The sequence below is a fragment of the Rhea pennata genome, chromosome 1 (assembly GCF_028389875.1).
Source record: "Rhea pennata isolate bPtePen1 chromosome 1, bPtePen1.pri, whole genome shotgun sequence".
Classification (NCBI taxonomy): Eukaryota; Metazoa; Chordata; class Aves; order Rheiformes; family Rheidae; genus Rhea; species Rhea pennata.
In genome coordinates this window covers 215,335,594-215,361,008 of record NC_084663.1, presented here as the reverse complement: position 1 = coordinate 215,361,008, position 25,415 = coordinate 215,335,594, and the positions used below count along the sequence as shown (strand labels likewise).

The 25,415-nt window shown below is 46.9% G+C and overlaps 2 protein-coding genes across 3 annotated transcripts in view; one reads left to right on the top strand and one right to left on the bottom strand.

Moving 5' to 3' along the window:
* The first annotated feature begins 5,220 nt into the window (after nucleotides 1–5,220).
* TPBGL (trophoblast glycoprotein like) lies at nucleotides 5,221–6,596 on the top strand. The gene has a single exon (XM_062578579.1). The coding sequence runs from the start codon at nucleotides 5,221–5,223 to the stop codon at nucleotides 6,283–6,285; it is 1,065 nt and encodes a 354-aa protein (XP_062434563.1). The 3' UTR covers nucleotides 6,286–6,596.
* A 3,613-nt stretch (nucleotides 6,597–10,209) lies between these two features.
* Nucleotides 10,210–25,415, bottom strand: part of PGM2L1 (phosphoglucomutase 2 like 1) — a 54,029-nt gene continuing 38,823 nt past the window's right edge. Inside the window, exons 7-15 of one of the 2 annotated variants that reach the window (XR_009957344.1) lie at nucleotides 24,325–24,514; nucleotides 24,044–24,141; nucleotides 23,063–23,243; nucleotides 21,325–21,418; nucleotides 19,868–19,997; nucleotides 17,491–17,680; nucleotides 16,721–16,854; nucleotides 14,509–14,696; nucleotides 10,210–11,003 (exon numbers count right to left, since the gene is read on the bottom strand). Coding sequence is in view for 1 of the 2 variants with exons in the window: in XM_062567487.1 (XP_062423471.1) it covers nucleotides 14,594–14,696; nucleotides 16,721–16,854; nucleotides 17,491–17,680; nucleotides 19,868–19,997; nucleotides 21,325–21,418; nucleotides 23,063–23,243; nucleotides 24,044–24,141; nucleotides 24,325–24,514 (1,120 nt within the window). In the remaining variant the exon portion in view is untranslated. Of the gene's footprint in view, nucleotides 14,697–16,720; nucleotides 16,855–17,490; nucleotides 17,681–19,867; nucleotides 19,998–21,324; nucleotides 21,419–23,062; nucleotides 23,244–24,043; nucleotides 24,142–24,324; nucleotides 24,515–25,415 lie in introns of both variants that reach the window. The other variant, XM_062567487.1, reaches the window with a different exon arrangement.

Below are 25,415 nucleotides of genomic sequence, written 5' to 3'. Positions count from 1 at the left end.
TCCCTGTGTCTCTGGGACTGAGAGGCCAGTCTTCCCCACCAACCCCCTCCCTTGGGGCAAAGCAAGGTGGACACATCTGCCCCTGGTCACCGGGACCACCGTGCAGGAATTTGGGGGGAATCACAGAATGGTTGAGGTTGGAAGGGACCTCTGGAGATCACCTAGTCCAACTCTCCCGCTCACGCAGGGTCACCTAGAACATGTTACACAGGGTTGCATCCAGGCAGGCCTTGAAGATCTCCACAGAAGGAGACTCCACAACCTCTCTGGGCAACCTGGTCCAGTGCTCTGTGTCCAGCTGGCACAGCTCCCTGCTTCCCCAGTCTCTGAGTGGGATAAAATCCCCCAAATCCCCAATTCCAGATGCAAAGTCCCATAGAAAAGGCCCCAATGCCTCAGGAGGGTCAGAGCGAGCCAGCAGAGAAGCAGCACGGTGGGGGCGAGGGGCGAAAAAAATGCTGATGCAAGTGAATCGAGAAGTGGGAAGAAGACTGTGCCCTCTGGACTATTTTTGGCTTGTTTCTCTTAACTACGGAGCCGCTGATCTATAATATTGTCGTCGCGGTGACGAAGGGCTCTGCAGTCGGAGTTGCATCGAGCGCCGGTCGGGAAGCGGGTTGCACGCGCGGCTCTCGGGGGACCGGTAATGGGAGAGAGCCCTTCACCTCCTGTTTATGCTTTAATGCCCGTCCAGGTTATCCATTATTTATTGCTAATGTATTTATAGAGCATTACGAGCATGCACGGTGCTTTGCAGACGTTTGGGGAGAAGGTCCTTGCTCCTCCGGCTATCGCGGTGTAAATAGATCGGTTAAACGAAACGCGGGAGCTGTTGAGCCTTTGCCTTCGCACCTGCAGCCCGAGGGCCCTTCTCTGCCCTCCCGGGGCTCCTTTTGCCTCCGCGGCTGCCCTGGACTTTTCATTTATTTAGAGTCAAAAGCCACCTTGATGCCTCCAGATCCCTGCACCCAGCTGCTCTGTGCAATTTGCTGGTCCCTCGATTCGCTCACCCTCCACCCGGCTGGGTGCAGCCAGCCCAGCACACGCGCTCCCCAGGGCTCTTCGCACCCCCGTGCCATCCTCTACCCCCAGGGCAAGCAGGATCCCCGCGGGTGCTTCCAACCAGGCCGTACGGACACGCCAGGGCGTTGGGAGCCGGGCGCTGCCGGATCTGCTGTGGCCGGGCGGGCTTCGCGGCCCGGCTCGCTTTCCCCCTGGGAAAGTCAATCAAGTTAATCTGATTTTTTTTTTTTTTTAATGCAAGGCTTTGCAAGGAGAGCTTGCAGCGGGCTGAAAAGGGGCATAAACTCGGACAGTCCCTCTGCCTGGCTCCCTGTTTCGCCCCGGCTTCCCCTCTGCAAGCTCAGCAACCCAGCAGACGCTGCCAGCTTTGCGATCTGCACCGTCCTGAGCGACCCAGACCCAGCGAAAAGGGGTGACGGTGCAAAGCGCCCGCGGCAACCACAGCAAGCCGCGCCGGCCCCCTTGTTTTGTCTGCCCGTCGTCCACCGCTGCGTTTTGTTTCCCACTTTTTATCTGCTCGTGCTGAGCAAACAGGCCGGAGGACGGCAGCCTCCCCGGCTCTCCAGCCGCGTCCGGGGTCCGATGCTCGGCTGCCACTGACCTTTGCTCAGCACGGGCTGATGATAATTCAAAGAAGGCTTCGAATGCTGCAGTTTGAGGATTATATGATTTTTTAGCAGTGTGAAGTCCTCACTCCTACCTCTGCTCCTCCTTTCCGCCTCTGTCTTGACAGATCTCACGATTTTGTCGCCACGGGCAATTTGCCCGTGCTTTGCTCTGGCTCCGAAATCTTGGAGGCGTGAGATTATGCAAGGATTTCCACATGCAAAAAGCAATTTAGCCTTTGCATTTGCAGAGAAAGGCTTGACTTTGTGCCCAGGAGAAGCTTGGAGGCCAGAAGATTTTTTTTAATTGCGTATTATGTCTTTGGATTTCATGATTTCTTTCCTTATAGCTGTGCTTGCATGAAGGGGGGGCAAAGGGTCACGATTTTCAGGTTGTTAATTGCCAGTTTAAGGCCGTCAAGTGCCAATAATGTTTCCAACACATCTCCTGTCTTCTGCTGCTTCATCTCAGATCTCAACCCAATGCACTTCCTCCCTCATGTGCAAAATCAGGCAGGAAAATGCTGGGATCAGAGGGGATCCCTGAAAACCTCCCACCCCACGTGACAGCTTCAGCCGCTGCACCGTACACCGGGGTGAAGCATTGCCCACCGACCTCGAAGAGAAACCCAAGCAAAGGGTCCTCTGAATGAGCAAAACTTAGGGGACTCTCATGCACCTGGGTGAAGGTCCAAAACCCCATGGGCAGCTCCAGCTCTGACCTGCATCACTCCGATGGGGCTTGCTCCAACCGCTGGGTGCTGTTGTTGGAGGGCAGCAAGGAGCCACGTCCCACGGAGAAGGTGGGTCAACACCAGCTCCTGAGGACATGGAGCGAGCGATTAATTCTTGCTGGAAGCATCCAGAAGGTAATGAGATGATAAATATCAGTCCATATCAATCTGTCAGGAGTGAATCGCACTGAGTCACCCTGATTTCATGCCACCTCGGGGCAGCGGGCTTCCTGGGTAAGTGATTTGCAGATAACGTTTCCTTCAGTGCTAATAAGGCTTTGCCACCAATTCAAATGCAACGTGCTGAAACGTTATCTGGGTGAACTGCTGTGGAAGGAGAGCAAGACTGGTTGGAGTCACAGCAGTGACCATCCTGGAGGAGGCTGACGGTGGCACCGGGTGCAAGGTGTCTACAGCATCGGGACCACAGTGCTGTGGCTAGGCAGGGCCTGGAGACAGCAGGCAAGAAGAGAGCAGAGTCAGGCTGAAGCCAGGAGCAGAGCTGCTGTGGAGTGAGAAGGAGAAGCAGAAAAGGGCCAAAGCAGGCTGAGAGCAAGGTCCAGGGCAGGACCAGAGCTGCATAAACAGCTCTAGGTCGAGGTCTGATGGGTAGCAGAGCACAGGTGCCTTCATCACTCCTTGCAGCTCCCCACCCAACTGGCTGAAGGTCAAAAACCAGCCAGGTCTGCCTGCCAGGGAGCATGAAGCAAAACCCGGGATCAAGCCTTTTAAGAAGTTAGATGTCCATCTGCTGGGAAGCATTTGGATGATGGCCATGTCTCTCCCTATGCAGATCTTTGCCTTGGTCCCCAGCACCTTGTCAAGCTCTCTGGCCCAGCAACGGTCACCTCCAGGGAAGCCAAGGACGCCAGCAGCATAGAGGAGGGCAGCCTCCCAGCACACGGGCATCCTCCCTGCACTGAGGCCACCGTGCTGCAGTAAAGCACCCATCCCGTCCACCTTTGGAGGATCTCCACCCTCCAAAGTCAAAGCACTTTCAGCTGCACACAGCCTCGTCCTCTTGCCTAACCTCTGAAGTCACTCACCAACCATGTTTTATGGCCCTTGGAGAAGGGAGCAAAGGTGCCCTACCTCTGCCTCAGCTTTTATGGCCAAAGCCCTTCTTTTAGGAGCTACAGAAAAAGCCTGAAAGGCTCCAAAGCTTTTCAGCCAGGCGGGTAAGAGCTGCCAGGACCTCGATGCAAAGAGGTGGATGTGGCCCACCAGCTGCCTTGCTTTCCAAAGTGATATTGATTTGTTAAATATAGCTATTAAGAGTGACAAATGGGCTTAAAAGTGCCAAGGAGTTGGATGGAAGGCAGAAAATAACCCTCGCGGAGCCCGGCGAGCTGGTGCTGTGCTCGAGCGCCGCAGTGCTGACCCGACACCAGAGGTACCGCGCACGCCTGGCGCTCCCCAGTCCCCCCGCTCTGATACGGCAGTCGGTGCTGTCCACGAACCCACGTGCACGAATAATTCATGCACGCGGTTATTTGAGGTGTTTCCAAGTCGCCTTCTGCCCCTGCCCCTGCCCCCGAACTCCGGTTCTTTCTCCGGCTGCCGAGTGCGACGCTGTCGCTTTAAATATAGGTTTCACTCGGTCCTGCGAGCTCGTTAGAAGGTGGCCGGGAGCGAGCTCAAGCCTCCTCCTCGCACCCGGCATCCACAACTCACCCGGTTTCTGCAAAACTCAGGAACGTTTTGGGGGGAGGCAGAGCAAGGGGGAAGCCCAAGGAGGGGGTCCCACCGGGAGAGGGGTACAAGGAGGCATCAGGGCAGAGAGGAGAGGTAGAAAGATCCGAGAGGGCAAGGAAAGGACAGCCCGGCTGCGTCCGTTACTGAATAATTAATCCTTAATGCAAAAAAATAAAATTAAAAAAATGCTCAGGTCCTCCAAGGTGCTCAGGCACCAAAAGGCGGGGGGGGGGGGGGGGTGTTCAGCACCCAAACGGCGCTGCAGGCCGGGGTGCCGTCACCGCTGCTCCGAACGAGGCACATCCCAGCTGCGGTGCGAGCATCCTCCTTCCAGCGCCCCCAAGTCCCGCGCGCCCCGACGTGGTCCCCCGGGCCCGGCGGCGGCCGGCGGGGCGCAGCTCCCTCTGCCTCCGGGCCGCAGCAGCCCCCAGCCCTGGAGCGATTCCCCGGGGTCAGCGGCGAGACCAAGGCAGGATTTGCAGGCAGAGGTAATAACTTTTATTAGACCAGCTGATACACTAAAGAGGAAAAAGGGCGGGGGGGAGAAAGGAAAAAAAATTAAAAAATCCCGGAGCACAGGACGGGCGAGCTGTGCGCGCCCGATGCTGCTGCCGCGGAGCCCGGGGCTCCCCGCCGGGACCGGCACCCGCAAGAGACGGTGGCGGCGGTAACTCCCCGACCGGGACCGGGCTGGACCGGGACGTCCCCGACCGCTCCCGGGCTGGAAAGGGGCCGGGACCGGGACATTCCCGACTCCTCCCGGGGCTGGACCGGGACATCCCCGACCCCTCCCAGGTTGGACCGAGGCCGCCCCCTCGTCCCCCTCCGCCCGTTGCGACGGTGCCGGGGCCGGGACCGCGGAGCGGCGCCGACCCCCCCCCCCCCCCCAACTCCTCCCGCCCCGACGGCAGTCGCCGGCCAGCAGCGCCCTGCCCGGCAGCGCCGACCCGGCCCCCTTCCTCCTCCTCCTCCTCGTCCCTCCCTCCTCCCTCCTGCCTCCTCCCCCTCCCCGCCCCAGCGCGCTTTGGGCAGCGGCGGCGGCGGCGCTGGCGGCAGAGCCGCCGTGTGCCGGGCGCCGCAGGCAGCGGCGGGCGGGCGGGGGGCAGCTCGGCCTGGCCCCCCCGGGCCGCGCCGTCGGGCCGCTGCATGCGCCGCCGGGCAGCATGGCCCGCCGGGCGGCGCGCCGCTGGCTGCCCTGGCTGGGGCTCGCCCTGCTGCCGCTGGCCGTGCCCCCCGCGGCCGCCCCCGGCGGCTGCCCCTCGGCCTGCTACTGCGTGGCCACGCCGGAGCTGGTGCAGTGCCGCTACGAGCGGCTGCAGGAGCCGCCGCGGGAGCTGCCGGCCGCCGTGCACAACCTGAGCATCGCCGGGAGCAACCTGAGCGTGCTGCGGCGCGCCGCCTTCGCCGCCCGGCCGCTGCGCCAGCTGCGCCTGCTCCGCCTGCGCCACGACAACATCCAGGCCATCGAGGACATGGCGCTGCAAGGGCTGCCGGCGCTGCGCACCCTCGACCTCAGCCACAACCCGCTGGCGTCGGTGGCGGCGGGCGCCTTCGGCGGCGCGCCGCTGCTGCGCACCTTGCAGCTCAACCAGGCGCTGCTGGCCGCGCCGCTGGAGGAGCAGCTCGCCCTGGCCTTGGGCAACCTCAGCCTGCGGCGCCTGGAGCTGGCGGGCAACGGGCTGCGGGCGCTGCCGGCCGCCCTGCTGCCCGCCGGCCTCGAGGAGCTGGACCTGCGCAACAACTCGCTGCAGCGCCTGGGCGCCGGCGAGCTGCGGAGCCTCGAGGCGCCGGGGCTGCGCAAGCTGCGCGTCTCGCTGGGCGCCAACCCGCTGCGCTGCGACTGCGCGCTGCGGCCGCTGCTGGCGTGGCTGCGCGGCGGCGCCGGCGCCGCCGGCCGCGTGCCGGACGCCCGCAACCTGCGGTGCGCCGCGCCGCCGGCGTTGCGCGGGGCCGCGCTGCTGCGCCTGCGGCCCGAGGGGCTGAGCTGCGCCGGCGAGCCCGGCGAGCCCGGCGAGCTCGAGACGGCCTCCTACGTCTTCTTCGGCGTCGTGCTGGCCCTCATCGGCGTCGTCTTCCTCATGGTGCTCTACCTGAACCGGCGCGGCATCAAGCGCTGGCTGCACAACCTGCGCGAGGCTTGCCGCGACCAGATGGAGGGCTACCACTACCGCTACGAGCAGGACGCCGACCCCCGGCGCGCCAGCGCCGCCGGCCCCGCCGGCCTCTGAGCCCGCCGGCGCCCGGACTCCGCTCTCACCGTGTACAGATTTCTATTCCACGAGCGCAGGACTTCACTTGCTTTTTTCTTATTTTTTTTTTTGTGGGGGGGGGAGAGGGGATGGTTTGCTTCCCTTGCTCCAAACGCAGAGGAAAACCCAGCGTCTCCCCCCCGGCTCCCAGCCCGCGGACTGATTTTGAGCGCGGACTGCGACGCAGCAGCTGCACTAGGTCGCCGCCGCCGCGCTTTGTAATTTAAAACCAGCGGAGCGAAAGGCTAGCGCGCTCGCCCACGCCTGCTGTAGACCTGCGCCTGTTACTGTATCCTAGAGCAAATATATCGAAGGCTGCATCCCTTGTACTGGCGGTTTTCTATAAAGCTTGGTTGCAATAATTTCGGAGGACTCGGTGGCCGAAGCAACGCTGTCGCGGTTGGGGCTTGCGGAGGAAGGCAGGCAGCCGCCGGGGGCTTCGCTGCGGCTCCCAAACCACTTCTCCTTTGCTCCTTCGGTTTCGCCGGTCCTGCTCCTTCCCCATTAAGGTGGGGAAAGGGGTTGGGGCGAATTGTCCGGATCGAGGTTTCCAAAGCAATTTTGGGCTCCTGAGTGTTTCGGTATCTTAGTTTATGAGACGCCTGCGTCCGCTGAGCGCCAGGGAGAGCCAGTGTGGGACGGCAGCTCGCAGTTATTTCCTAAAGCAAAGCTGTAACTTTTGCAGCCTGGCATTTTAAAATGCCAAAGTTTGGCGCAGTGCTGAAATGTGTAGTTTTGGGAGTCTTGACACCTTAAAATGCAAAAGTTTGGTGCAGCACTGAAAATTGTAGTTTTTTGCAGTCCGGCACCTTAAAATGCAAGCGGTCGGTGCAGCGCTGCAGATGTAAACACTGCGTTTTCGTACGCTGGCGGTCGCCTCTCTGTACTGAGCAGCTGGTGCCGAGGGGTGCAAGGATTAGGGCTGTGTCGGTGCCAGCCGGGTGCTTCGGGGTCCTCGGGGCCAGGGAGGGAGCAGCGGGTCCCGGCTTGTCGCCCGGGCTGGGACCTCGGTGGGCGCCCAGAGGCTCCTGGCGGTGACACTGTATGGAGCTGCAGCGCAAAGTGCCTGAAAAACAGACGAGCTTCGGGACGCTTGTTTGCAAGGTTGTGCCCTGAAACTGTGTTTTTTTTTTAACTGCGTTGCACAGTGCCCGCAAACGAGCCCTTGGCCCGTCGCTCTCCTGAGCTGGGGGGGTGCTGTGTAAACGCAGTGGGGCGAAATTTTTAATTATTCTTTTTTTTCCCCCATTTCGGGATTTTTATTTATTTTTTCCTCCCCCCTCCGCCAGCGGCTCCTTCAGGACAGGAGGTTTTGCGCCGCAGGGCTGAGCAGCCCCCAGGGAGGGGGGGATAACGTCTTGCCGGGCTGCCCTGCGCCGCGGCTCCCTGCTCTCCTGCGGGGGATTAGCCTGGGCTTGGGCCCTGCGCCCCGCGGTTCGCACCCGCGCCCCTGTGCACGCCGCCGTGCGCGTGCCCGCCCGCGCGAGGCTGCACGCGCGCAGACAGACGCGTTCCCACGCCTGCTCGCAGGTGCAAGCTGCTCCCGGCGGTCACCCGCCGGCTCGGGCGCAAGCAGGGAGCGCCGAGGCCCTGATGCGCCCCGCGCGGAGCGGCTTTCTCCGGACCTCCCCTCTCGCTCCGCGCCTCGGTTTCCCCGCGAGGGCGCAGGCAGCTGCCGCGTCTCCCCTCTCCCTGGGATGCGCTCGGGGGACGTTTGGGGCCGTGGCGGCGGGCAGCAGCACGGGCCGGCCGTGCTCCGTCCCCGAGCCCTTCGCTGGAGGAGGCTGCAGCAGCCCATCGCCACCAAACCGCCGCGGAAGAGGGGGGCGAAAGCAGGGCCGGAGGGTCCGTCGGCAAGCAGCGTCCTGGGGGGGGGGCCAGCACCGGGTGTCCGGCCGAGGGCTCCGAGCATCCTTCAGGGATGCAGGGCGGGTGCAGCCCGGCCACGGCGGGCGCAGGACACGCCGCAGCGCCGGCCGGGGGGCCGGGGGGGCCGCAGCCCCCTGCACACAGGCTCACGGTGACATCCAGCGCCGGCTGCTGCAATTACAGAGCGAGGCAGCGCAGCGACCCCCGTCCCGGGCTGCTGCCGCCGGTGTGAGCCCCGCTGCGCGAGCCGCCGCCGCCGCTACCTCTGCCCAAGTAAGCTCAGCTCCCGCCGCCCCCCTCGGGGGTCGCCCCCCGCTTGCAGCGGGGCCGGACGCTCCTGCCGCGCGCGGGGCTGCGAGGCGGGGAAGGGGATGAGGGCGAAGGCGGGCGAGCTGGGAGGAGGAGGATGGCCCCGACGCCGAGCAGGAGGGATTATTCAGGCCTGCCGGGCAGCAGCAGCTGCTGATTCCCGTGCAGACCCCCCAGGGCCCGAAGGGATGGGGGGAGGATCGACTTGGGACGCGGTGCCGTGGAACCATCTCGTATTGACCTTGGCAACGCTTATAAAAAGCCTAAGAATATATAAGAACGTGTTGAAATCAACCCTTTTCCAAAAGGTTTTAAGAGGGAGTGCAGGAACCCCGCAGCTTTGCCTGGAGGCTGCAGCACGGGATGGACTTCAGGGAGCAGCAACATGGGGCTTTTTCCCACCCGGACTCTATTCTGTGCCCGTCTGTTGGGCTCACTGGCCCAAAGGCTGCCTGAACCACCCTTCTTTGGGGTGGGGAAGGTGAATGCCAGCCCCCACGTTGGATCTGCAGGCAGGGACCTTTCTCACCACCACAACTCACCCTCAACAGCGGCGGCTCATGTCCAAAGCGCAGTCCGGTCCCCTGCACTCATTCCCCTGCTAAGGGCTCAGAAAAAGCCCCCCCTACCAGCTCCCTTCTAGGACAGTTGCTTTCCCTGAAGCTAGTTCATCCCCCCAAAACGCCAGCCTCTCCTGCTGGCTTGTGCCAGTCCACCCTGTGGTCCCGAATATCCACCTGAACCTGCTTCAATGTGTATCAGTGATAAATCTACACCTTTTTTGGAGCACAGCCGCCCTGTTCTTTCTGCATCATTTTACAAGGTCTTTTTCTTGCTCATGTTTATGAGGATGAACAATCTATGTTAGCCCATGTAACCAAAATTGTTCAGCATGGCTGGGAAAGCTCCCCCGGGCAGGGAGCTGCAGACGTGGGGCAGTGTTTCTTCGTCCAATTCCTGCCTGCTCAGAAAAAAAGAAAAAAGAAAGAAACATTCGTATGTGCGTCTGCTGCCAGACCCTCTGTCCCCAAATCTCCGGGTTCCCCCAAATCTTGTGGAGCCCCAAGTTGCTCCCCCTAACTCATCACCCTCTCTGGCGTGAGCAGCAACAAGTCACTCCTTGACTCTGCACCCTGACCAAGGCTCCCTTCCCACCTGCTTCATGGTGGCATCAGTGGAAAATTCAGGTCACAACTAGTGCACTAGTCCTTAGGGCTACACCTTGGGACAACTTTAGTGCCAAGCCCTTTGGTTGTGACAGCTCCTCGCTTAATGACATTCAGCTCATCTTTTCTCTCTCATTCAGAAGGATGAACTTCTGAATAGCTTCCTCAGGAAATCCTGCTGTTCCTGGGACTTGGACAACAGAGACCCAGTGTGCAGCTGTGTACGTGCAAGTCCCATCCCAACCTTTTTTCCTTTCGAAACTCCTATTGTGCTGCTCGGACGGTCAGCGTCCAGCCACCCCACAGATTTGCAATTAGGTCCTTTCCCCCTTTCCTCCCCACCCCGTAGCACAAGCTGCCAAGATCGATGGTGCGCGCTGCCTTTCCTTCTTGCAAGGAATGTATTGTACCAATACAGCATTTTGAGTGGCACACGGTCAATATTTCCTTCTACACCAACCCAAGAACAGCTGATCTGCCAGCTCTATTTTGGACTGGTAATACTGTTTGATTAAAGAATACAGAGGAAATATGAAGGATTGCTACTACAATGAGAACATTTTATTACTTACAACACTTTATTCAGCTAAATCCACATAGCAATACACACAGAAGTACTTCAGAAAAGTGCAAATTCTCACTCTGTACTTATACTATGCCCTAATCTTACAGGAGACCAGACACTGGATAAACATGAGTATAGATATACAACTCCCCAGGATTCTAGACAAGAATAATGCAAATTCAGATACTGAGCTTCAATTACCTTGTACAAAAGCTACTTTTGAGCACGCAATGGGTGAGGGAGGATACAAAATGTACCAGGTACCAGGAATTCAGTGTGAAGATGAACTCCAAATCATCCAGGCATCATCAAACAGCTCCCCTCTTGTACGTTAGGAACAGGGGAACAGGGGAAAAGATAGAATGAAATGTTGACAAAAGTAGCTTTAAGATTAAAGGGAACATTCAATTAATTTTCAACTTTATTCATCTGGCATTTTTTGTTGCTTTAAAGAAACAGCACATACTATTTAACGCATGACAAAAATTGGGCTTGGCATGATGAAATGGGCAGACCAAACCCTCTGCTAAGATTAAGGATTCTTAACCTGCAATGCTTCGTGTAACAGCTATTACAGCCACTGCACTATGCCGATGTGACAAGCTGTACCTCCACCATCCAGCCTCTAGAAGCATCTCATCTCCTTCTGCCCTGGAATCAGTTCTTTATGTCCAGGCCTGGATCTGAGATATTCTGTAACCAGCAGTAGCTACACCACATTTTTTGCAAAGGTCTTCATGACGTGTTCCTCAGACACAGGAGCCCACATTCAAAGCAAGCATCAGTACCTGTCGAGGTGCCAAGGTCAACACCACTGCAATATTTTTTCTAGATTAACAAAACAGCTTTCCAAAGACAGTCTACAACTTCTATGCCATTCTACGTAAAAGAAATCATCATTCCATCTGGTGGCTTTTCCCCTCAATATTTTGAGAAATTCACAAATACACATAGTTTTAGTAAAATGGGAACTGAAGTCCCTAATATTTTAGGAAACAGGCACACATGGGACAAAGAGTGCAACCTGACTACTGCTAAATCAGAGAACGCCATTATAATTTTCAACATGCAGGTATCCTTTGACTAAAGATACAGCAACAGCCTGAGATTAGTCAAGAACTACCCAAGGCAGATAAGACACCCAGGCACTGCATACTGCATGTTTTAAGTCATTTCAATGCCTGAAACAGAGACACAGAATTTTAATTCTTACTTTACTATATTGATGATACAAATGAACACACACACAAAAGAAATGCTAGATATTTAAAGTTACAGAATAGGAAACCTATTCAGGCAGGATCCCAGTTATCTGAGTGAGACAGATTAAGACCACCTCATCAAAAAGGGAAAAGACAAAAAAAACAAGCACTCTCATTTTTAACAAATGATAAAAATAAATCATTGGCAGTATGGTTACAGTTTAAGCTGATGGCTTGCTGTAGACCAACCTTTGAAAAGGTGTATGTTAATTGGAAGCGCCTAATAAGTAACATCCAGAATGTATTTTGATCTATTACCTGCCTCCTGCTCAAGTTTTGATAGTCTTTTGTTCTTCTTTGAAAAGTAGTAAAGAATGAACAACTGAAAAGATTGTGCACAAGTCCAAAAACTCTTAACATCGTGTATAACAAAGTTACAGAGCAATGAAATAAGAGAACTATAGTCCTTCACAGTAACAGAAGGGAGGTAAGACAAAAGGGAGGAGAAAAGGAAAAATGTTCCACAAATGGAACGGTATAAATATATCAAACAGTTCAAATACAACAGGAAAACAAGGGTAGCAGCAGTTTAAAAACAGCAATAGTTATTATACCCTTAAAATACATTCAATGTGTTGTGCCTGTTGCTGTCATTTCAAAAGCACTACTACATCTATAACATACTGCTCAAATAATAAGGGCCTCAATGTACTGATGAGAAGAACTTAACTCCTCATGGATGCTTTCATTAAAGATATCTGACCATGAACAGTGACTAACTTTTAAGAAGGCCACGACCAACTTTTAAGAAGGCCGATTTCAAAAATATAACCACAATTTACTACATTTATACCTCTGGCCTACTGATATAAAGCAGACCTCTCTGGGAAATAGCAGATTCCTGCTCTTCGTGGGAGCAAAACGTAACTCACAAGATGTAACTCCCAATACTAACCACTACTACAACGCACACACAAGCTGGGCTAATCACACACAATAAGCTTTTTACAGTGTTTATCATTGTTCAAAATCATGTTCTGAAGTGACTTGCTCTCTTCTGAACTACTACTAGATATTTAAAATCAAAATCCAAAACACCTAAGGCCTTGAGTCAGCTGCCAATGAAACAAACTACAGAACCTCCTTCAACTTTAGTGGAGTCAGAGCAGGATCCAAACCAGCACCTTCTTGTGGCAACTGAAGACACAGCAGCACTCAGAGACATGCCTTTGCACCTTCTGACACCTCCCCAAAGCTGTGCAATATCATGAGTACACTCAAAGCTTAAATGCTTGCACCTATTTTCCCCACAACATCAGTCAAATATACAATTAAGAAAAAAAAAAATTTTTTTTGGCATTCGATACACTTCACACAATTGCAGAACTATTTGGAAATATTTTCTCTTAAAAATAAATAAATATTGGCGACAAATAAAAATTTGTGCAGCACACCTTCTGCAGTACATGTACATTCATATACAGCAAAATACTTATTCACTGTTATAGTGCAAAGCTTCTGTCAGCATGAAATATCCAACACCCACACAGACACAAACTTCAGTGCTCTTTAAAGCCATCTAGATGCAATGCATATAAAACCACTCTGCACAGTCCTATGGCATCAAGCTGTAAGGGTATAATACGATGGAGGATAGATTTAGAGGTTTAACAATAGTGGCAAAACAACATTTTTAACTTAAGTGAATCTTAAATTCTTCTTACGTATTCTTCTATACAGAGTTTAAATGTTCAGTTGTATCTATTTGCTGTATTTAATTACTGTAATGTGAGAGCAAACAGACGTCCAGAATGCCACTGACCTTGTTCTGAAGGCTTATATTAGTAATTTGGTAGCACACATTAATAAGTGCTATTCTCAGTTAATCAATATGCAGTTTTTCTAAATGTGTTGTTTTAGTCAAAAGAGATCTTCCACAGCTTTTCTATGCCAAAAACATGGATTTCATCTTCTGAAACACTAGCTATCAAGCTACATGAGAACTTTCTACATCAGTCTATCTTTTGGAAAAAAAATGCTTAGTAGTATCACTTTCTACTCAACCAAAGATAAAAAACCTAATGAGAAGTAGTAAAAATTTGAAATAAAAGATAAAGATCAACCGTATTTGCAGACCACTATTCTAACAGGAATTAGTTTTCAAGGTGTGACAACAAAAAAAAAAAAAAAAAAAAAAAAAAATCAAGGGGGTCAGTGTCTCACCTCCACTCTCTTCCGTTTTTCATACATAAGGACACTGTGAATTCAAGTTGTTAAAACCAGAAAAGCCACTAACTGGAATTTTTAAAAGCTACTGAACTCCCCAAACCTCTATTAAAAAAAAGTTTAAGTTCCTTCAGGGATGTAAAGGTGGATGAAAAACGATTACGTAGCCTACAGTAGTCAGAACAGGCAATTTAACCAAGAAATGCACAGGTTTCTATTCACTCGGAAGCCTTGGAAAGGCACTACACAACTGAAAAACCAGACTGCAAGTGGAACTGCATGTGTTGCCACTATTTTCACTGTCAAGTAAACATTTTAGGATACAGAGAGGAAAGATACAATGCACCAAGAGCACCTTTAACAACAGAAAGATATTTATGCATCTGAAAAAAGTCATATAGGAACAACTTGCCTAAACAAGAAATCCTAAGCACTGAATTCTACTTTAACATATTTGTAAATTAAGACCTGTAATAATGACACCTACATTCACACACAACAGCTACGAAGAAGCAGACTTTTTGTTGCCAGTTTCGTGTGATCACTTCCTTCAAATACTACGAATACTAGATTTAAGAACTTTTTCACACAAAAAAGTACTGAGTACTTGAAATTAGTTTAAGACAAAGACCAGTGGCTAATATCAGGTGTCTCATACCTACTACAGGAGTTCATTTACGTTGGCATAATTCAATTAACCTTTTGGTCAAAAGAATGCAAAATTCTAGTTAATAAATTCCATCCCCCTCCTTCATTTCCTTTCCCCTTGATGCAGTTTGTTAGCCTGGACTTTGGTGAAAAAGCTGACAAAATAATGCTGCTTCTATGTAGGTAGAAATTTAGCTGTTTGTTTAAACATACACACGTTAAACGGAGTTCTGTTCTTGGTTCCTTGGTTTCACGTGACGCAGCACAAGAGGCCACTTCTTTAAACACCAGTTATAGGAGCTCTAAGCAGAACGCCAGATCAGTCCATTCTTATCGGGTTCAAGAAAATTCTCAATTAAAGCCTCAATAAGTTTCTGAAGTTCTTCTTCAAGAAAGGTTCTGTCACTAGAAAGAGAATAATCAGATGCCAGAGGTTAGAGTAACACTAAGCATCTATTTTAAAAGTGCAAGATCTGATGGTGATGGACTGGCTCTATTACTCAGACCTGCTTGCTTATCAGACTACCATTTGGCAGGGATTATCGCAATATTAATTTAGACATGAAAAATAATAGCCACTAGAGGTCTCTCATCTAGCAGGAAAAGCACGAGAGCTAGTGGTTGTAAAACTGATGCAAAACAAACAGGTCAGATACAGATTAGAGGCTGAGGGAAAAATAAGAATGAAGTGCTAATAGAAGGGGTAGATTCCCTATATCCACCTTTATCAAACTCCAGATGCCCTTCTAGGACACAGGACTGTGTTTTAACTAAAGCATTAATTACAAGGACTCAGCAGTTGGATGAAGTGTCGCAGCTCGGAAAGAGGACACTGTAATATAGTAATCCCTTCCCAGTTTAAAAGCCCAGATGTTTATTTGTATAAAAAGGTAAGAAACACATTTGCAAAGAATATGCATTGCAGCACACCTTTAAAGATGCATACTCCTTTCTTCCCCTGTGCATCTCACTGGAGGAAGAGGAACTCATTCTGGTTTTAAAGAATGGGCAGAACAAGCTTTTTAATTTACATCTGCTTTGTTCATTTGTGGAAGTGGCAATACACTATCGCCCTTCAGGTCACTTCTTTCTTTTAAAAAGCACCTCAAAACACTACAACAGAACTGACTTTCCTGATGCTCAGCTTTTAAGAATTATCAGTAAACAACAACTTACAGAAGTATTTGCAAAATTATTACAGGGAAGAGTGCTTTGAAGCAGCTACAAAGCATTTTATGCCTTGAACCACAGAATCTCGGAAGTGTTTCAAATTCATATTCTAAATTATGATTACACTATCCAGAATTACTGAAAAAAGCATTACATTTTATTCCTCTGAGTTACCAGAATGAACATCAAAAGCTGCAATGACCCAAAGTATCTCAGTTCTTCTCCACTACTGTTACACATCTGGCCTCACTTGTGTTAAGTACACACTTAACGAGGCTGGAGGCAATGTTTCTAGCATTTATTTCTTCTTTGTGGGTCCAGCTGTTTGCCTCAACTATATCTTATCCTTTCTTCAGCTGATAAGAATACCTTGGCAGTGTAATCAAATAGTATCTTGCCCACTTTCAGACTTACAGAAGCATGTTCCAAGTGGACTGAGAATTTTCATACCCTCATAAAGTATATTCATATATTAGACAGTCAACAAGCTCTCTTAGCAATGAAACTACAAGCTTCATCTTCACACATTCAGAACTCTACTGTGTAGAGCCTCTACCACTTCTCTGACTAGCTGTTATCACAAGTGCAATTCAGAACAATTAGGAAAAAACAATTTACAAAATAATTTAAAAACAATTTTAAAAAAATTAGACCTAGGACACGGGTCTAACAGGAGGGGTAACCTCACAATTTAATTCAGGAATTTAAATCATGAGTCTACTTCTCTCCATTGGCTACACCAGAATCCCAGACTCCTGATTTGCACTCTTGATTTCAGTGGTGTACACATGCCTTATAATTCATTTTTTTTCTCCTTTTTTAAAACTGGAAGAAGCTGAATCCAGGTGTCTGTCAAAAGGAGAGTGACCTCTATTTATTATCTGTTAACTCAGTGCAACACAGCAGATTCCCAAATGCAATAGGAATCCACCTGAGTTGCAGCACATTTGTCAGCAGCAGCACAACTTTGTAACATTTTAATTCCAAGCAAATAATGAACTGGGGTGAGAGCAGAACTCTTCTGTAGTAGCAGGTGCTTAAGATTCAATTCCTTGTCGTCTTATGCACTACAGAGGCATCCCTTATGATCGGTACATGCATCAGTCTGGCCAGCGTAATGAGTTCAAGCACTCAGCTAAGGGCTCAGGTTTCAGAGGGGGCAGCAGAGGAACCCTTCCCCTCTGGGGGACCAAAGACTCGGTACTGTCCCGTAAGTCTGCAGACATTTTGCAATGTGGGCACGCAGACCCGTTACTGACCTCTGTTCAGGCAGTGCGCACATCTCTGCGTAATACTTGATCTTTGGTTCTGTTCCACTTGTTCGAAGGGTGGCAACACAACCATTTTGAAACGCGAAAGTGATCATCTGACTGCTTTTACTCACTGGCAGCACCTACATAAACATTTAACACAACACACCCCAATGAACACAAAAGTAGCTTTTTAATAGAACAGTTGGTATATACAAATTTAAACAGACATGCTGAAATTCAATGCATTATACATCCACCAACCAGTTCAAAAACTCAGACAAGTCATTTTAGCCTAGCATACAAGCCTATTATCCTTATCAGACTCAATACTTCAGCTAGTGGGACTGCCTATTACTCCCATAAGAATTCCAACGTCTGGAAATTTGCTATAAGTTCAGCAACTGTTTCCAAACGTTTTCAAATGAAGACTTTTAAAATCAGTCCTTAAAACAGAAGAAAATATATCATTAATATGCAGTACAACCTTCAGTTTTCTTCAAAATGCTGCAACTTAAAGAGTTGCAGTAGCATCAAATTCACTTTAATAAGGATTACTTGTTATATCAAAAAAAAAAGTCAGTAGGATAGCCAAGCCATTTCAACTTTTAAGAATATTTCTCCCCAGTAAACATTACTAATCAGTGTATAATATTGTAATCTAAGTTGATATCCCACATGCTTGACATCATAGCATCTCTCGGTATAGTTCTTGGTGTACTTAACCCTCAGTCTCTTCAGAAAGAGAACCTCTCCTGCAAAAATACTTTCCAACTCACCGATTTCTTATTTGACTGGCTGCTATCATAGCCAGTGGTAATATCTCGCACGTGTAATATGTTATAAACACCACAAAACTTTGGATAAGACTGAGGGCCATCGAAGTTCCGAAGCTTTTCAAATAGTCTTTTGATAGTAGAAGGATCATAGCACAAGAAATAGGAAGTCTTTGATATATGATATCCATACCTATAAGCAGAAGAATTTTTTCTGTTACAACATTCAGAAGTTTTCCGCACACTTGTTATCTACAGAATCTAGTTTTGGAAAAAGAAAGTGGTAAAACAAAACAAAGAACACTGTTCTCACAGGTGTGAGAGCACAGATACCCATATGCAAATGTTTGGACACTGAAGCAGACTTCATCGCATTCCTCAGAACACCTTGTGGTATTTTTAAATGCAAAAGGTTCGGGTTCCAAATAAATAAAAGCCAGTGGTTTGACTACCTGCAACCTTGGTAGCCATCAGGAAATTAATATGCAGCAGCATTCACAGAAACATATTGCTAAAACTGTATTTTGACTTAAAACCATCAAAAGTTGTCTACTGTAGCTATGTGAGAAGTTACAACAAAAGATTATTTCAATGGTCTGAGAAAAGTGACTGGTCAGTTTTCACTATCATCACTAATCCAACTGTAAGCAAGCACTCACTATGTACAGCAACCATGTTTGCACTTTGAGGTTTAAGATGTTCTTCACTACATTTCATCCACTCCCCATTCTACAGAGAATGATAATTCTGTAGAGACCCATCTTCGCAGCCTGCAAAATTAGCCTGATTGGAAGATGAATCCTTCACCCATCATTATCCTTGTCAGTTTTTCAATCCTTCTATGCAGAGACAGTTTCTGCTACAATTTGCATACGACAGCGTGAACTTCTGAGCACCACAAAGAGACAAATGACCAGAGGCAAAACTGCCTCAAGAGTGTTTTAGTAGCAGAACCTAAACCACAGGCCAGAGCAATACTAATAAATCTTTTCAAGGTCCGTGTAATGTACATCCTTGTGAAACTCTTGGCTTTTCCATTTCTACCAAAGCTAAGGTACGTAAACATGCAAGACTGCTATGTGCACATACAAATAGTGTAGTGAAATCCCATTTAAATATACATTAACAGAAGTCTTAGAATATAAAGTCTTGCAACAAACTTTGCACTCTACAAATCATAAGAATACAAAGAATGTGTGAGCTATGTCTTTAATTAACCATCGTACGTGAAGCACCATAACACAACTCTTCCAAACCAGGCTATTTTATTCTCATCTTAGAATGCAAGAAATTATTGCAACAAGCAACGTGAGATTTTACTGGAAGGAGAAAGTGATTTTATTTTGCAAAAATGTCTAATCAAGTTGATTTTACCCACTAATACACTCACATCCACACACTTGTGAGCACCGAGACATATGTGTTCAAGGAGCGTGCAACACAAACAACAAGGGACACTAGCTGTCTGAACCCTCAACACCTCCTCTGGGTTACTCCTGACTGGTAATGACAAAGTACTTTTGGAAACATCTTTTATACCCATTAAGACCCAAGAGCCCTTTTGCCTTAAACTTTGTTTACTTCAGGCTACATAAATTTTATACAACTGTGCTAACCATTGTTTGTGTTTCCTTGCGCTGCGTTTCTTAGGGCCACAGTGAGTCTTCCTGCTGCGCCAGCAGGAAAGGAATGGCATATATAATTTGCTGTAAATGTGCTGCCATCCTCCAGCTGTCAGAGTTCAGGAACTTATGCTGATGAGCTGCGGTTCATCACAGTACGTAACTTTTGATCTGGACATAAACAACATGTTCCTCATTTTATTTCTGTCAATTGTATCTGTAGATATTATACCCAGGCCATTCTTTTAATCTTTGTTCTGCTGTTTCTCCTGGTGCTTTTACACACACATTTCCATCCACACCTCATTTTTACCAATCATAATATTTCTATTACAAGTTTCAGCAAGAACAGAAAATGACTTTTCAACAATCTCCAGACTAGGATTAAGTGTAAAATACTAAGCATTTAAAGAGGTGCACATGGAACACAACTAAGATACAGCTTCCTGTCAGAAGAGAAGAGAACTAACATAGCACGAATCAAGTAAGAGAAAAGAATTTGCGAGGTTGATCCGTCAACAAATGGACTCTACTCTTACATAACTTATTACAGATACCAGGTAGAAAGGGCCTCTATAGCCCTTTGGGACACAAAGTTTTTAAGGAGTATCTGTAATACTGAAGATTGCAATCTGCAGTAGCAACAAAAGAAAATCTATATTGGGAAAACATCTGAGGGACATATTAAATATATTTACTAGATTATTTAAAAATCGAAAATAGTTAAGTAGACTGTATTAAAGAAAAATGCAACTTACGTTTCATATATCTTGGTGAGCTTCTGTGCTAGTGTTAGGTTATTGCCTTCCAGGTAAGTTGCCATTTCAGCTATGACCACAGCAGCACTTACACCATCTTTATCGAACACTGACGTACCACACATGAACCCTACAAGTAAACAGTTTATTGTGGAAAACTAAGCTGACATATTACAACATTGATTCATTTGGGGAGAAGCTGCAATACATTTTCATGTAAATGAACATGTAAGTTATCTTTATTACTGCATATGAATTCCCCTCTTCTAAAAAAATCTAATCAATTTAGAGATTATAGGGCTGGAAAGATACGTGCTATCAGGTGTTAGCTCCAGACAGATAAAATCTGCTGTCTATAGGAATCCCTCATAGTGCAGTGCTAAACACAAGAATATGTTTGTCTTGTGCAAGCACACCAATACTGCAAAATGTCTTACCAGTAATTTGAATCAAAGGAATCCCTACAGATGCAGACTTGACAAACCACTCTACACAATACTACAAAGCTACCATCTTTTGACTATAAGGAATCAAGCTCTTGCTCGTGAATTGCTTCAAAAGTTTCCCGAATTTTATGAATGTGGAAGGAAACTGGTATGGACACACACCCTCTTCAGTAAGGGCTTCATTTTCAACTGACATACTGCATGTGAACATAATCCCCTAAAGAGCAGTCATTCAGCCTAAGAAATGGAAAACTCCTATAGCTGAAGTGTTTGCTACACAGCTCTGTACAAATGAGTGATTTTAGCAAGATTACCAGTGAGAATAGAGTGCTCATGACCTTTTAATGAAAGTTACTATAGAACTGCTAAGTTTTGATAATGAAAGTTAGTTGTTTTTAGTTAGCAATTTAAGTCATTAAAGAATAGTCAAGGGAAATCTTCAGCAGAGTGAAAAGCAGTTTCTAAAAGCAAGGTTAGAGAGATTATTCATGCACTTCCATGAAGGAGTTAATGCTATTACTATACATGACTAGACTCTTCATAGACTTATTTTTTCAGAGGGGATGGTGTTTGGCTCCTGGAGGAAATGCAGTACTGGTGGGATAAACAGCATGACTTAGGCAAGCCCCCGGGTAGCCTCCCAGCTCCATAAAGCCATTTAATAGTTAATCCTCATGGGGAGGACCTGTAAGATATTAACTGGTTAAGAATAGATCCTGTGCTTGATCTTAGTTAAGAGGCTAAGAAGCAACAGTAGTTTAGCTCTGGCATCTCCAGACTATTAACTTGTATCAGAATGAGAGATCTGACCGGATCATAATTGTTAATATATCATTTATAGTGACAGTTGGCAAGTTGACATAAAAGTAAAATACTGATACTAGTGAGCAGAAGGACAAAGAACCAAAATCAAGTACTTTTGTGTTTCTCTTCACAACTAAGACTACTGCTTTATAGTCACATTTCCCCCATACGCCTCTCAATATTTTAATGTTATACTAATATACATACCAATAGACTCTTCAAAGGCAAAAAGAATTTCTTTTCCAGTATCTAGGAGATCTTTTACTCTACTTCCAATCCATTTAAAACCAGGAAGTGTTTCCTGAAACAAAACAAACAGACTGCACTATATAAGCCTTTTTTATTCAATTTCAGGTCAAACAAGAAAGTGTATCTGCTTGATCAAAGGTAACCTCTGTTTTGTTCACCTCCAGGATGCTTTCTTAAATGGGAATCTTATGTGCTAGACTTGGAAAAAAGCAAAAGTCTCAGACGAGGGCAGGGAGAAGAGGTGATGCATTAAGGATTTTAGGGTCAACGGGAAAGACTGCTGCAGAGTCCAAATGCCAAAGTTAATGCCATTTTTTCTTATTTCCTTGAAATAATTATTCTCAATTTTATCTGATTCATAACAGAGGAGGGGCAGTAAAGACAAGCATTATACAATCCGGACTTTCAATTTAGACCATGAACCTAAGGCAAAAAATTGCTGAATAGCATTTTACTAACGAACATTTAACTAGGAACCGAATATTAAAATCAGAAATAAGTGTGCTTGAAAGATTATGATTTTTTTCCAAGATCAGATAAGAAGATCTCACCTTTCTATAGGGCTCATCAGATGAGACAACAGTACAAAGTTAACAAAAAATGACATCAATATAAGCAGCAATTTGGAATGACTGTAAAAGTACTGTCTTTGCTCTTCAGATCACACAAAAGCAGCCAAAATTTATAAACTATCTTCTCAGAGAAAAGGAGGGTACAAAGAGGGTAAGCTTTTCAGGAGAAGATAGAGGGGTTCTATAAATTCCTAACTGTTTTACAATCAAATGTGCCTCTTTCCTGGAAGAGAAACTATGACCAGTATTTAGTGAGACAATGAAATTCACTATGGGAAGTGATATGCAACCTGGTTAAGCATATCTGGACAGTCATTCAAAATGGCTTTCACAACTGTTTTCAATTTTAGTTTTTAATTCTTCATTATCTGGCAAAATATCTTTTTCTACTACACGCTGGTTTTAACTGGGACATTTGTATTAAACAAGACCTGGATCTTGTACATTTATGTTTATGCTAAGCTTTCGAGCACTTGCTTCTCTTACAGTTAACAGCTAAAAGTCTCAGAAATCTGAGAAATCTGTCAGTCTGGAGTGGTACTCATTTTTTTTTCTATCAAGTCCTTAATGAAACACCACAAAATAACCGAGCATAAGAGTTCTTCCATCTGTCACAATCTGAGGTAAAATCAAATTTAAAACATATTAATGGACTAGGCACCTGAAACAACATTGTACAGCCTCTAAATATTTCTCACAAAACCAGAAAAAAGCATTTCATTTTTGTAGTACACACACCAATACCACAGGCTCACACTCTCTCACACAGAATTTATATCTAGGGAAATAACCAAGACAAACCCATTTCACTACATTTGATTTAAGTCTTAATTTGTGTCACCCATTACAGTTTCCTTGCAGCTTTCCATATTGATAGAGTAGTCTGCATTTATTGTAATATGCATTAAGAATCACTGCAGATATAAGTCTGTGATGCTGTAATCAGACTCGTCTAAGTAAAACTTCATAAACTGGACTGCACAAAAATTCACAGCCAAACGATTAAGAGATATTTGTCTCAAGTTTGTCATTTTGTAAATTCATACATAGGGGGCTACATCGAGAAAACGGCAATCAAATTTTACTCTGTCGAGGAAACAACAAATCACAAAAAACACACTTACTTCAAAGTGAAATCCTTCTTTAAGTGCAATTGCCCTCAAAATTTTAGAAGAGACTGTGGTCGCTAACATGTAAACATTCTTCACATCAGCATCTTTGGAACAGTTTTCCTTCCAGCAAGAAAACATCCACCACCCAAACAAAGCTGCTAGCTCGTTGCCAGTGAACACCTTCCAGCAGCCACTACAGACAGGATAGAAAACAGCAGTGCTTTTTCAGGGTCCCCAAGACCATCTATTCAGGAGGAAGCGTTTTTCTGCAGTCACTGGAACAGGAATCTGAGCATACTACTGACAAGCTGCTCTATAAAAAGCCACGATACTAACAAGACTCTGCATTTATCACGTCTCTGTGATTTACAAGCCCAGTGCGTTCTGCTAGCAAGCAAAGACACCAGTTAACTTTCCTTACTATCAACTTTAAAACAGCTTATGTCTTTTTAATTTATCAAACAGATGTACAGCAGCCTAAGTTTTTGCCTTTAGGCAATACCTTTGCAATAGCACGTTACAGACTGTTACTTACACAATGATCAGAATTTGGGCCTGTTAGCAGGGAAGAAAAATAATTTCTATTCGGTAGGAAGAAGCCAGGGAAAAAAAATACATATATATATATCCATATCAGTTAACTGTCCCAAGGCAGCATTTGTTTTTCTATTAGAAGTCAGAAAGCAGAGACAAGACTTTCTAAAGACTGTCTTTAACAACCACTCAACATTTCAGTAGTTTTATCTGTTCATTTACTATATTACCGACAAGTATTCCATCACATCTTTTCCAAGTTATTAACTGATTTAAGATACATTACTTCAGCTAGAGCTATGATAAAAGATGAAGTTAGCAAGAAAAAAATTCAAATTCCTAAGTCGCAACAGTAAAGAAGGATTTTAAAGTGTGTATCTGTCTACCTCGTTGGGACATTTAGTGAATTTCACTACCTTTTCTTCAGGAAGAGATGAAACAAAAGGTTCCATTACTTACTTCTCCTGTTGTTCTGCCACTGCTAATCTATCTGCATCTGGATCAGTGGCCACTACTACTCTAGCACCTTCTTTCTCTGCAAGCCTCAGTGACAACTCCTGGTGGGAGGAAGGAAAAAAAGACACAAAATCAAGTAAATTCACAGTCATACTTCTTATTTATACATATAATACATAATGAAAGAAAAGCTGTTCCCTGCTTTGTTTTTGTCACAGTATCACATCCAAACAAAAGAAAGCCCACAGAAATATATAAATTTAATGAAGTACAAACAAAAATACCAGCACAGATTCTCCTTCTTCAGGATTTGGACATTTGACAGTAGAGAAGTCCGGATCGGGATCTTTTTGTTCAGGTACTGGAATGGGGGGCTGAAAGCCAAATGCTTTAAAAGCCAGCTGCACGTAGTCATGTCCAACACCATGAAATGAAGTATGAACAAACTTCAAGCTTGTTTGTATGTTTAGCTCCCTGAGAAGAGAGGAGAGAAAAAAAATCAGTAACATTTTCAGTATTTCACAAAACTACCTCCATATGGAAAAGCAAACTAAAAAGAAGACACAATCATACTTTGTACTATTCTGATTTCTGCAGCAATGTCAAATAAGTCATAAGTTAAAAGTGTTCATTTGGACATTCACTAGAAATTGCTGTTTTGAAGCTTCTCCCTGTGGAAAACAGAATTATTTATCTTCTACTGAGCTGGCTGAAAATCTCCCCAAACCAAACCATTAATTTCTACAACAAATTTGAGCTCTTCTACCATCCTGATAATCTTACTCTAACTCTAATCCACCTACTTTCCTCATTCTGCTCCTTTACTGTTTTCTTCAGCCCTACCTAACCGTTAACCATTTTATTTCTATTTCACACATGTATGCTTCACACCTTTGCTATGAATCTTGGCTTTTTAAAAAAAAAAAAAAAAAAAAAAAAAACTCTGAGCACATTCATTTGCACAGTGTGGTTCGTATCAGGATGCATTATTGCAGCCTGCTCTCCAAGGACAGTGGCTGGACTTGTGTCTCAAACTAGCTGCTTATTGTCAAAAAATACTATCTAGTCCTAAAGACAGTGACCATCTAATTTACAGCGAAACGCTAGAGAAAGGACGGAACTAGACAGAACAGGAAGATGACTCAAAATTCTTCCCACAACAAAGAGCACAGAACAACAGCCTCAAGCACTGATGTCCTGGCAGGGTGGAGCACAAGGCTTCTGAGTACTATAAAGGCAGAAATCAAGCCACTGATCTGTGGCAATAAAAATCACTAGATGTATGTCAGAAACTATAAAACTTCTGGAAGACAGCCCAAGACCTAAAGCCAAATCAAAAATGTTTATGTATGCTTTATTGTTAAGTTGTATCTCT